The 13,132-nt window shown below is 36.2% G+C and overlaps 1 protein-coding gene across 1 annotated transcript; it reads left to right on the top strand.

Moving 5' to 3' along the window:
• Positions 1–3,303: 3,303 nt before the first annotated feature.
• On the top strand, positions 3,304–12,880 carry LOC148957107 (uncharacterized). The gene is made up of 5 exons (XM_089115801.1): positions 3,304–3,464; positions 7,503–7,655; positions 8,215–8,249; positions 10,253–10,310; positions 12,495–12,880. The coding sequence occupies exons 1-5, from the start codon at positions 3,377–3,379 to the stop codon at positions 12,764–12,766; spliced, it is 606 nt and encodes a 201-aa protein (XP_088971927.1). The 5' UTR covers positions 3,304–3,376; the 3' UTR covers positions 12,767–12,880.
• Positions 12,881–13,132: the final 252 nt, after the last annotated feature.

Here is a 13,132-nt window from a genome sequence, read left to right as displayed (position 1 = left end):
CTTTTAATAACTCACTAAGAGGAACGAGCCTGACAAATTTCTCTTTTTATTTTGTTGCAATTGTGTAAAGGGTAGCATTATGGAAGATTTTCTGATATTTTCTGAAAGAGAATTTTCTTATCATCTCATCTCTGCAAACGTCTTAAAGGGGGTCGATTTGTAAGTTTTTAAAAGCGAGAGGTTGTCATATGTCATTCACAGAACACCAGTCTTTAAACAAGGAAAACACCGGCTAAACGACTTTTCGGAAAAATTTCTTAGTACATGAGTTGTGACACTTTTTCCTTTTTGACCTCCAACCACAACATGCAACAATTTTTATAATGCACTTTATACTCATTCATTGCATTCAGTAGGAGTAGGGCTTCTTCGATATTCTACAACGGAATATATGAAACTCAAATATTTGACTCTTTCGCATGCATGCACACTAATGAATGAGGGTAAGGCGCATCATGCTACTGAGATAGCTTTTCTGGGGCCTGGAGCAAAAAGAGAGATGCGACTCGTGGTTACGTCACCAAAACATGATTTTTATTCTTGTTGTATTGTTGGGAGCTTTGTTAAAACTATTTTGGTTCTTTTTCAGCTAGGGGAATCTGCTTTTCCTTGCCATTTTTTACTGCGGGCTTGATCTTCAGATCGAATAAGTATGATTTGGGTTTCTGGCAGATCTGCACAATTTAAAGGCATATTGTCATATCTTGAAGAGCACATTTCATAGGCAGAAACATTCTAAATTGCCTAATTATTCCTGGTATCTTAACTGCCAAACCCCTTGCAGACTCGAAATATTAACGAGGCCCTGACTAATGAACTTTTTTGCTTATTCTAGATTATGCTTTCCATACAGCATCCTCATTGGATAAATGCTATACAATTTCATTCATTGGCAAAATTCATTCCCATGAAATTTGCTTTTTCTTGAAAGAGCTCTACTGATAAAAGATTCAACATTTTCTCATCATTAAATATTCAAAACTAATGAAATGGTTTCGGTGATCAAATATTTTTGAAAGTCTAAATAAACAAATCGCTGTCAGATTCACAATCTCGCGCAATAACAAAAAAATTTCATTTATCACGTGAAGTTTCGTTCAACTCTCGCGCATCTTGTTGACCTATTGATTTTGTTTATTTTTCAGCTGAAAGGGTTTTACTGGAAATATTGTCAATATGCCTCATAGATCTGTAGTTATGTTTTCTTAGCACCAAACAGCGACATACCTCAAGTCAAAATGTGAATACTGACAGCTGATGTTTGTCTAAAAGAAATCGCTTAATTGAAATTTGAAAAACCTCGTGTTTAGTAAAGGGAATTAGGAGTTAAATTCCCATTGGTTAGACTATACAAAAGACCTATTATTACGGAGCCAAACTGCCCTTCGATATTTTTGTAAAAATGGTTGTATAAGGGTAATTGATTTAGTGACAAAGAAATCTGGAGAACCAGGGATACTTTGGGTTTACATTAACAGGGCTTCATCTTTCAAGATATAGTGCGTTTAACTTTAACTGCCCTTCAATATCTTTGAAAAAATGGCTGTAGAAGGGTAATTGATTTAGTGACAAGGAAAAATAGTTTGATAGTTTAGACAAATATGATAGACAAATCACAAAAGAAAGTACTTCCCGTTCCGTTCTATAGCACAGGGTCCCCGATAATGGAAACTATTTCTATAACGGTAACACAACTCGCTCAAAGAAGATTCACAGCATGCTCGTAAGTTGACACAGTTATAAAAAGTAATGTAATAAACAATGGTTTATAGGCATAGAAGGTAAAAACTAAAAAACCAATGTGCAAATAAAAGTGTGAAATCCAAAATGGAAAAATGAGAAAAAGGGAGATAAGGAGTAGTCACTACCACCTGGTTACAGCCTCAAACCCAGATGGGGGGGAGGGTGGTTGTGTGTGCCCCTTGTATGTTTTTGCAATTACTTGTAAGTGGGCAGAAAATAATAAAAAAGCAACTCATCAGCCAGAAACCCATGAGGGACATTTCTGGGCTTTAATTGCGTTTCACATATGCCTTGCCACTTTTACAATAGAAGAAAACTTGTCTCCAAATTGATGTGATTACTGATCATTGAGCTGCATCGTGATTGGCCTTCCAAAGTTTTGGCGGGAAATCGTGACGCACGGATTAAATGCCCTATTGTTTGCTCAATACAGGACATACATACCAATGAAAACTACTGTTAACTGGTCTGTCATAAAGTGTTCGATGTCATAAATGACTGAGCCGTGAACGCTTTGGTATAGAACAAGATGCTTCAGGATGTGGCGTAGGCACTAAATTCCACCAAAGGTGTACATGGTCACCCTTTCTTTGCGCTATGAGGTGAGGGGTCATACACACGCATTAGCGCAATTAAAGGATAAGCACAGAAAACTCTGATGATTAGGGCATATAGCAATTTTGGTGGAAAATTTCTTTAAATTCCACGACGTTGAAAGGAAATCTGACAAATTTGCCAAAATAAACGGATGAGCTTGAGTCGAAGATGGTGCCATGTGCACCAAACGATCCCCCACCAACGTCGCTGTAAATTGATAAAATTGCTACAAAATTCAAAAATTAACTTTTTAAGCAGGTTATCAAATGTTCAAACATCTTGTAATCTATTTGTTAACCATAGTTGTCAAATCACAGAGATCTGCTGTGAGATTCACGGATTTCAAATTCGTCTCATGCTCTCGCGCCACGGATGTTGTTAGAAATCTCACGGATCTAGCAACATTCAGCCAATTTTCAAGCAATCATTAAGATTTTCTAAATTTTCTCCATTTTGAAACACAATTTTTTTTAAATTGGGCCTTCCTTTGAGTGAGGGAAGCTCGCTTACAATAAGAGTTAAATACTTATTTTCAAAGCCTAAAATCTCTCAAATCAAGGCAATATGAGAAGCCTATGTAAAACAATTTCCAGGGAGGCATTTTTCCGTCAAGTCGATACCAGATACCCTTAGTTGGCATCTATATAATTCATATCATCCGTGCCCCAATCTAGGCCAATATTAAAAACTTATTTGGTGCTTTTCAACCTCGATGTATTTCGTGTTTCACAATTTCGTCTAAGTGAACAAAACACAAAAAGTTGTAAAGATCAAAAGACCAACTTCTTACCATGCAATGATCGCTTTCTGCTTTACAAAGCAAAACTTCCTTTTCTCAGGTCAAAGAAGCATGTGCAACCGCCACAAGAGGAAAGTTCACGATGAAACTCAACTAGGTTAGAAAACGCCCCCGGTTTTCTAGAGAAAGTTCTGCACCATGCGACCTCTGACGTCAGTGCAAGCTCTGCCATCCTTGCTAGCTCTGCCACGCTACAGACGTATGACCGTATGACCGTATGACACGCACCGAGCCAACATGATTACGAACAACTGTGCAAAAACTTTCTTCTTTGCAATTTTGTTAACTGGATTTACTGCAGCTACTACCATTTATCGCAGTCAAGGTGGGTTTTACTACATACAGTTCACAGATTCTTGTCCTTTCTTGCTTGCAGCAACGAACATAACAGGAATCCTAACTAAGCACGTTTCTTTGTAGTTTGATGACATTGATCGTTGAAGGGCCACTCCGGCCTAAAATTTTTATTTCATAACACAATGTATTCAGACCTCCTAAAAACGAATCTGCTATTGTTTTTTCATATCTCTTACCGTTTTGTAGTTATAAGCGTTTGTAAATTGGTCATTGGGTTGAATTGTTTTTCAACCGTGTTATCGTCAGCTATCCCGAACAGGAGATGTCTCCCGTTCAGGAGAAATGTTCTCCTGTTCGGGAGAATTCAAATCGTTGGCAGCTCACATTTTTTCTCCCAATCGGGAGAATTTTTACTGTGTAATGTATGCATGTAGAATATTCTTAAATAGTGTGAATCACAAACAAAGTTACAAAAACTTGCTTTCATTTTTCAGTTTAATAAAGTTTCAGACAATATACTGTCTGTGAGGTAACCTCTGCATTAGTTTTATGCATTAGTTTTAGTAAAAAAAATATAATATAGTTGTTTGTAAAATGAAAATGGTTTAGCCAAAGCTCTGTCTTGTTAGTCATTCTAATTTTCGGAGCTGTCATGGTTTGCGTGACCCCAAAAATATGTCCAAGGTAAAGTAAAACATTAAATTGCCAGAATATAGACTTCACCTGATACTTTTCTTTCCTAGAATAATACCTATGACAATAGAGTATGACGTCATTAAAACTTCAAATGCAAATCCTGAATGATTTTCAACGGTGACCTACCACTTTTTTCATGGATATATATGTATTTGACGGTGTAGATTTCAAAAATGATGTTTAAAATTCCTGTCAGACGTTCTTTAGTGCATTTTTGTGCAAAAAAGTGATATTTTCTCCCAATCAGGAGAAAAATTAAGAGGATGATTTCTTCTCCCAATCGGGAGACATTTTATTGAGACTTCTCCCGATCGGGAGACAAATACTTATATCCCTAGCTGGACTTATTGGAAATAAACAAGGAGAATCGAGGACATGGGAGTATACAAACTTTCAAGATGAGACTAAACAACCAACATTAGTCATAGTTAAAAACTTATTTCAAAAATTATAAACTTGTTCATAAACAAAGAAAGAAACGTATTTGAGGTGATATTAATATTCGAACTTTTCCAATATACTTTTGTAAAGATATTTTTAGTATTTAATCTTTAAGCTTAGGCAGGGGCCTTGCCAGCTCCCTGCTTGAAGCTGTCGTGATTTTAACCTGCTATATTAATGGATAATGAATGCATGTTTGTATTATTGAATTGTATAAACGAACACAATCAGGCCAATGAACTTGCTAGCAAATTCATTCAGGTCCACTTGAAAAATGTTCTTACAAAAGTATCATGAAGCAATAATCTATTGCAAAATTGCTAGAAAATACTTATTACTGAAAAATTCAATATGTTGTTACTAGTTTGAAAGAATTAGTGGATTTGCAAACTACAAATACATAGATAGCAACCAAATTATCTATTAAATTATGGTAATTTTAAAAATAATCTTCTTTGTAAACATTTTAATACAAAAACAGTTGTCTTTTTTAACAATTTGTTGAGGTCTTTGTGGTAGCACTTGCAGGGGGAAATTGGGGCAAGTTATTACTTCTCCAAGGCCAGATTACAACCTTCTCCAACCTTTATCAAGAATTGCCCGGTTCTTTCTGCTGATCCATAAAAGAGTTTGTTATCTTTTGTTTGCCTAAAATAATAATTTTGACAGGGATAAATACTAACATACCAGTGAAATTTACTGTAGAGTCATATATCATAACATGCAATTATGAAAGAAATCATTACTTTGCACACTCAGGGACATTCAGAGTATGGATATTTAAAAGGGTCAAAAAGAAATTGAGAAAGGCAACCTCTGTTACTATAGCAAATATCATCTTAGGTTAATATTCATTTGAAGTGACACAAAGCTAAATTCAAATGATATAGACCATGCTTCTATGAATCAATGCTAGAATAACAAAAGGTGTATTTACAAATATAAACAATTCTGTTATTATGACACATCTGTTTCAAAAGCAAAGGAATGTGTAAATCCCACGTTTTAACTTTTGGGTTGTAGAAGACTTTTGCCCAGTGAAATTGGATATTGATTTGGCTAAATTTTGAAATTGTGCAATTAAGATAGATTAAAACAATAATACAATGAAATAGCCAGAACTCCAACACTGAAGGGGAAACATAGTAGAATATGAAGACAAAGTGTTCAGGAGACCACCCCTGAAAAAGTTTACACCTCTGGACCTTGGGCAAGGGTCTAGTGCACAGGTCATTGGCAGTGGTTTAGTGCTAGGGGGCTCAGGCCCTTTTGTTGATTTGCAAATTTCTACTTTTTGTACTTTTCATAGTACCACACCTCTGACCATTGGGTGGGCAGTTCACGAGCCTTGCTGTTAGAAATCTTTTGTTTAGCGGGGAAAAAATTCTCAAAAGCCCAGCAAACTGTATGCATTTAAGAATAGGGGATTCGAATCACACCTCCCTAACCCCCTGCAAACAATTCAAAATGGTAAAACACTAACAGGAAAGATTCCATCTTGTGAATGAACAATTTGCTATCTTCTTTCCAATTTCGTAAGCTTGGGGTTCTACTCCTATTGGGATCAAGCTCAAGTCATCAATTATTTGTCAGCTTCTTGGAAATTCCTGAGATGACCAGAAAATAACAAATGCCTCCTGACAGTGACAGGAACCTTTTGGACGTTGAATCCATCCACTTTTCAGCGCTGGAAAGACGAGGATTTGCATTCAAGTAGAAGCATCCATGTTTGATTTGTGAAATAACTTGTCAATGTTGTCTGGAAACCTTCGCCTAACATCAATCGCAATATGAAGAAACAAAATAAAACGACATCGGATTCGCAAGGAGACATACCTATGCAAGGAGAACAAAGCGAAATGTAATTGCTCAATATACCTTTGCTTAGGCTGGCATTATTTTATTTGTATCACAGACGGGTTGTGGAACAAATTATTACTTAGGGAATGTGTTCCTCGCGCATTACCAAAAATTACAGTCTGGTGAATATTTTAGGCTCTTCTCTTGATGTAACATGAGAAAGAAGTAATCATACACTGCAAAATATGTCGGATACGATTTCAGGATGTCTCGCTCCCTTTTCTATTTCTAAGATCATTCAACATCTTTTTGAATGGTTTAAAGAAACGCCCATCTTTCTTAAAACAGACGGCATCCAATTGGCCTTGACGGTGAGCTTTTCAAGGGAAGTATCAGATAAAATTGCAGAGGCAGGACAATTTTTCGAGGGCTGGAAGGGGAGATGGGATGTCCTGCCAAAAGGAGAGCGACAAACTGAATGGAGACACAACTGTTAGCTTGTAGGGGCCGTGGCAAATTGGGGATTTTCTCAACGGAGAAGGTTGTCGTCCGGTTTCTTACACAGAGGTATGCTGGAATAAAGAGCATTTGTTACCAGGAACCAGAACTGGGTTCCTGATACTGCGCAGCCGGTACGCCTTTTCTTGGTGGCATAGGAATCCCATGATTCTCTGTGCCACCAAGAAGGATTGTCCTAATCACCCTCCCTCCTCAAATATAAAACTGTTGCCTAAACCCCTTATCGATTTAGGTACTAGATAATCTATAGAATTTACAACAGAAAATTGCCCAACATGCTCAGTACAGTACCATTTCTCACTTTTAGCTCCAAAGAGCAAGTGTGGTGCAAATGGCACCGTCTAAAGTTGATATTTTCTTATTTGATTTTGAAGGAGAAATGATAGAACAAGAAATCCAACATTGATTCGAGGATAACGGGAGATTCGAATTTACAGGGTCAACGTAAAGTAGCAAATTGCAAAAATTGCATTGTGTCTCAACAATTTTGTCCAGGATTTTAGTTATTGTGCTTAACTAAAGCGATTAAAGAAATGAGGCTAGATCCGTTTAGCGACAAAACCGTTTAGTTTTTAGAATTGTATTATGATAGCATTGTTTCCATTTTCAGAGGTTATCATCGACGATACTGATCATTCTCTTAGTAATATCGAGGACACCCACTTCCCGGAAGATAGAAGGCCAGCAAGCGGTTGCTTTTGCAAAAACAACGCCTGCAGCTGCTGTCAGCACATCTTTATCCCTTTCATCTTGCACACTACAGGTAAACACATTTAATTTTAATTCCATTGTATATTCTCTTGATATGACACAGTTAAATACTTTTTCAAAATGTTTTGAGTTTTTCGTCGCTGTTTAATATTGAGAGTTTGTGATATCATACAGTAAAAACCCGCGTATAAGAACCTACTTTTTTCAGAGTTTGGCAAATAATAACAGTTCAAATATAACATACATTGTGCTCTTTGAGTTTTTATTTTAATAATTCAATATTCCGTCACCTTCTTTGTTTTTGGTAAAAAAGTATTAAATGGTGAAGCCCCACATATAAGAACCTGTTGGAAATTGTTTGGCTAAACAGATTCTTATATTTTGGAGTATCAAAATAGCAAATTTCTGCCAGAATGTTCTTAAAACCCTAGGTTCTTACACGCGGGTTTTTACTGTATTGCATATCACTTAGGGAATAAGTTGTGAAAAAACACAATCCAGGGAAACGAGGCTTGTTTTGAGCTCCAGTTGTTAATTTCGGATCATCAATGACTGAAATTTTACTATCATTCGCATATTCTTTTATTGACTTTTCTCTCTATTGATTCTAGTGTGTGTCAACGTCAGTTACAGCTTAGCAGATTTGGTAAAAACGTTTTGCTTAATCTTTTCTTTGTCTTACAAAATATTCATAGGACTTAGTAATCAGTTATTCAAGCTTTCAACTTTCTTTTGTAGTTGTTACATGTTTATTCTTGTTACTAATTTTTCAATTATGTACTCAATGGAGGGGCCCTTAATATGGAGGGAAACCCTCATTAAATATTTGGAACAAAATTGTTACTTTAACCAATTACCATCGGACTTTTGTGGAGGAAAATTATCTACCATTCATGGGCGAAGCGTTATTTTTAAAAAAAACTGTGTGATGGTCCGGATCTAAACTAGGGAGAGAGCGAATGATGGTGCGGGAACCCTGAGGGAGGGAGGCTAGTTCACTCGGTAAAATTCAACAAAGCATGTGTCCAGTTAGAAAATCAAATAACGGTACCTAGCCTGACAATCAAAGTAGAACCTGGCAGAAATAGAGAAGTTCATTAAAATTCGCGACATATTTAAGACCTTTTTCGTTATAACAAAAATGAATGTGTGCTGTCGGTGAAAATTATAGGTAGCTGAGGCAAATGCGAGTTCAAGTTGTTGGGTTAAAAGCTATAGATGCCAATCAAAAAACCCAAATTGATATTTTAACAGAAAAGAGTGAAGGCTCTGTAAAATAGATTGATACAAAGCTCTGAATTTCAACTTTGTAAGAAAATACAATAGTTTCAATTTTTTTTAGCTCAATTAAAGATTTTTCAATCTAAACGAAGTATGCAATCCAGTGTCAAAACTGTGCAATTGCAGAAAGTTGTTCCACTTCGAAATTTTCCGCGTATTGGAGATTGGGAGCTCGCAGGAGCGAAGTATTTGCGGAAGTTACACCCAGGGGCGGAATTAGCGGGGGGTGTAGGGGTGCGACACCCCCCAATAATTTTGTGTCCTTCGGTAAATTTTGTTCCATTCGGTAAAAATCATATTTTGGTAGTCAGTGGTAACAAAGTAACGCCAAGATTTTATTTTGCTTATCTTCTTATCGATGTTTATCTTTTTTATCAGTAGCGGGGAGGGAGGGGGGGGGGGTGTTTATATTTCAGACAATATTTTTAAAGACTGCAAGCAAATGACTGTAACAACTATTCTGAAATGTATTTTAGGCTAATTTAATGGGTGTGCTTGGAGAAGCTTTCTGTTAACCTTTTTGCTAAATCTAGCAGAAAAAGGCTAAATAATTATGAGTTCTTCGGTAAAAAACCAGTAACATCAAGAGATTAAACCACTAAATCACTAAATATAATAAGTAAGGTAACTCACGACCTTGAGATTATCTTTGCGAGCTTTAAAGCGGATGCTTGAACGATCTTGGACTTGAGTCTGAACCTTGGGCGCGGCAAGTGTTTCTGGACTTCTACTTCGACAAAAACGTCAAATCTCTTTCACCATAAAAGTTGCTCTCGTAGCGGCTGGCCCCTCAAGACTGACTCCACTCTAAAGCTGGCACGCTAGATATGACTGTATAATCGGATTAAGCTAATGCTCAATTAGTGTCCTAAAGTGACGATAAACATGAAATTAACCAATGGACATTAAGAAAAGGATCGAAGATCCACAGAACTGTTAAAAATTACCAAAAAAGGAGCAAAGCAAGCATCAAGCGAACACATGAAAATGAAATGATTAATACGTGATCAAGTCAAAGGTCACTTCCAGCGTAACGGCGCCTTCATTGCGTAACATTTCTGCTCGCTTCGCTCGCAGGGAACTCTCCTTTGAACCCCTACAAAATGTTCAACAATTTCCCCTCGTTTTTCACGTTCTTTAAACATTCCCGATAAAATAGAAACTAAAATGCTAAAGTGCTTAAATCGTTAAAAAAACTTGATTCTGAAATGCTTGCCGTGTATTTTGGACCAAGGAGAACAAACTTAGTTTGAAAAATTTGAATACTTTTTATTATTTTTAGATATATGATCACAACTTTGGAAAATCAGTTCCTTAGCTTTTTTCCTTTACCAACAAATTTATTATTATGTAGTTTTTTTTCTACAGGGCCTGAAACTCCTCATCATCATTGATGGGAAAATTATCCTCTCGCAGGAAGTTTCAGGTTTGTTTATAATGATACTTTCATATTTTTAAGCTTAGTTGTTTCAAGAGATAAGAGAGAAATTATCTATTTTCTTTATCCTGAGATGTTCCTGTAAAACATCTGAATTGATAATATCAAATGCTACTGATGTGCTATATATAAGAAGAACAAAAGCCAATGTTCTGAAGGCCTAAGCAAAATATACACATGTAAGGTATGTGGTAGTTGGACAATTACTTTCTGGTGCTTTCCTAAACGTAAGCACGATCATTAAAGTGCTATAAAGAGGTGATGACTAAGTTTTAGGGTCTTTTCTAACATGAAAAACAACGTGCAAATACTCCGATCCCGGGTGTTAGTCCTTGTTTTAAATGAAGGCTTCCTAGCTGAATTCCCTTTGAAAAGATTATGCTAAATGCCCTGCTCACAGAAAGTATTATGACAACGATTTATTTGTTGATATATGCTTGTGAGATGTGGCAAGGTTTTTTATCAGACATGCAGTTGCTGAGAGAACTGGGGGCTGGCCCTATACTGCATCTTGGTACTTCCTTTTTTTTTTGGAATGTTTAAGTAAATATTTCCGTTTGTCTCTCCATCCAAAAAATCAAACTCTTATTGCAGCCGAAGGGTTCTAACGGCAACTTTAGACGGGGAACTTTGTAGAAAATATTAGCAAACTGCCTAATCTCAAATTTAAGTTCACAATTCAACTAAATCAACTACAGAGATTTCAAATCCAAGATGGGCCAAATAATTATCACCGGGAGTTACATTATTTTGATGTCGTCATCAAAAGTTCATAAAGGTTCTTTATTGACCGGCCAAGAACTTGATATAAACTTTTGTTGCATTTTTCTGTTCAATTTATTATGCAAATTTCAAATCCAAGATTAAATGGAAAAAATACTTTAAACGGAAGTCAAATTTTTTGATGACGTCATCAACCTAGGGAATTTCACTTCGAACCGCCTGAATCGTTTTCTCGCAGCTATAATTGTTAAACAAGTTAAATATTTGAATAGTACATGTTCGGTGCTTTTGAAGAACGTATAGAATTACTATTTTACTTACTTCTAAACGCTTTTGCATGAGGTCATCACCATTTTATACCGTCATCATACATACAAGTGTTTAACTAGTGAAAGATAACAAGTCAAAAGTAATTTTTGTTGGATAAGAAATGATTTGGATTCCATTCATCGTCATCACTGTCTTCTGGCTGAAGCTCCTAAAGAAAATATTAACTCATCTGCGTCTGCCTCAAACTTATCATCGTTATTTCCCATGACTATTCTCTTGAAGGCTGGAAGATAACCTGGGAGATAGACAAATATGCCAGGACATACTTGTTTAATTGCAACCATGAATAGGCTGACACGCGCCTGATACTCCATGTTTGCATCATCGATAAAAAACGTTGTAGTTTTTGATAAAAAACTTGTCTTGATGGTTGCACGCTTATTGCGTTTTTTGGCTCATCTTGGATTTGAAATCTCCGTAGTTGATTTAGTTGGAACGTGGAACGAAATTTGAGTTTAAGAGTAGGTTGTTTGCTAGTTTTTCTACAAAATTTATTGTCTATTAATCCTTTGCAGCGGGCATTGCCTTTTGAATTGTTTAAACCATAAACTTTATACTGCTCCACGGCCGTGAGTTTTCAGAAAAGACATATCGATACTTTTTTTATCAAGATACTATAAATTTTCCAGCCTCAATGGTCTTAACAGATTTACATAGTGAGCCTGAATACATTCATGAAGTACTCTTTTTTTATATCTGATATTTTTCCAGCGTAACATCGCCCGCTCTTAAAATAAAACCACGCTTTTTGAAAAAGAGAGATATGTCAGGTCTGAAATTCCCTGTTATGAACATAGCAAACAGGCAACTGCGGAAAATGAGAGACAAATTAAAAAAGTTTATTGAATTAATAAAAACTCTCTATAATCAGCCATGAGGTCTTCTGATCTAATTCATGTCAGTGCGAGGTTAATAAAACATAACAGAACATAATATATAAACGAGGCTATATACTAGTACGTATGCAACACAAATGTGCGAGCTGAAGCTGAGCAATGTAATGTTCTTATAATGTTCTTAAACATTGGATGATTCTTAGCCTGAAAATCCTTATAAACAATATACTTATTAAAAAGACTATAGCTGATGTAAATCCGATTGTGTAACTTTGTCTTTTAGTGAAGAATCCTCCGCCCATTTGCGTAGAAGTCCCTGTTCTCAGAAGGCTTGCGTCGTTTTGCATCGATTTTTACAATATCACATGGCATGGTCACGTTGGTGGATGTTTGAAACTCGAGATCAAACTTCTGTATATAATCGAACAGACCTATTACATCGGTTGTTTTCATTTCAACAATCTTGATGCCGAATCCAAGGCTGGCGTGTCAGCTATCTTGCGCGATCTTCACAGATTGCAGCAAAATCGAGAAAATCTGGCAACCCAGATTTAGATTGAATCAGAAGATTTGCATAGCATATATCGAGTCGTTCCTTGTGAGAACTCGTTAGTTTTAGATCCTCTGTAGCTTTTTCTATCTTGATATCTAGATACAATATTTCATAAATATTCTTTGTTTTCTTGTATTTTCTCTGTCTGCACCAGAAAAAATGTATTTCCAATAAAAAGAGGGCCTATTTTTCTTTTTCTCATATTAGAAACTCTCTGTATTTTTTCAATTCAAAGAACTGTTTGTAGTATACACTGGGTGTGTTCGGTAAACAGAAGCCAAAACCTACCCAATGCACACAAGCAATGTACTCATTGCAGGGACATAACTTTTTCATTTCTTCATAAAAAACATTGAACACAATGTTAT

This window comes from Rhopilema esculentum, unplaced genomic scaffold (assembly GCF_057945365.1).
Source record: "Rhopilema esculentum isolate cy_ngs unplaced genomic scaffold, ASM5794536v1 HiC_scaffold_37, whole genome shotgun sequence".
Lineage (NCBI taxonomy): Eukaryota > Metazoa > Cnidaria > Scyphozoa > Rhizostomeae > Rhizostomatidae > Rhopilema > Rhopilema esculentum.
The sequence above is the reverse complement of the archived record's forward strand: the minus strand, read 5'-3'. Positions and strand labels throughout refer to the sequence as shown.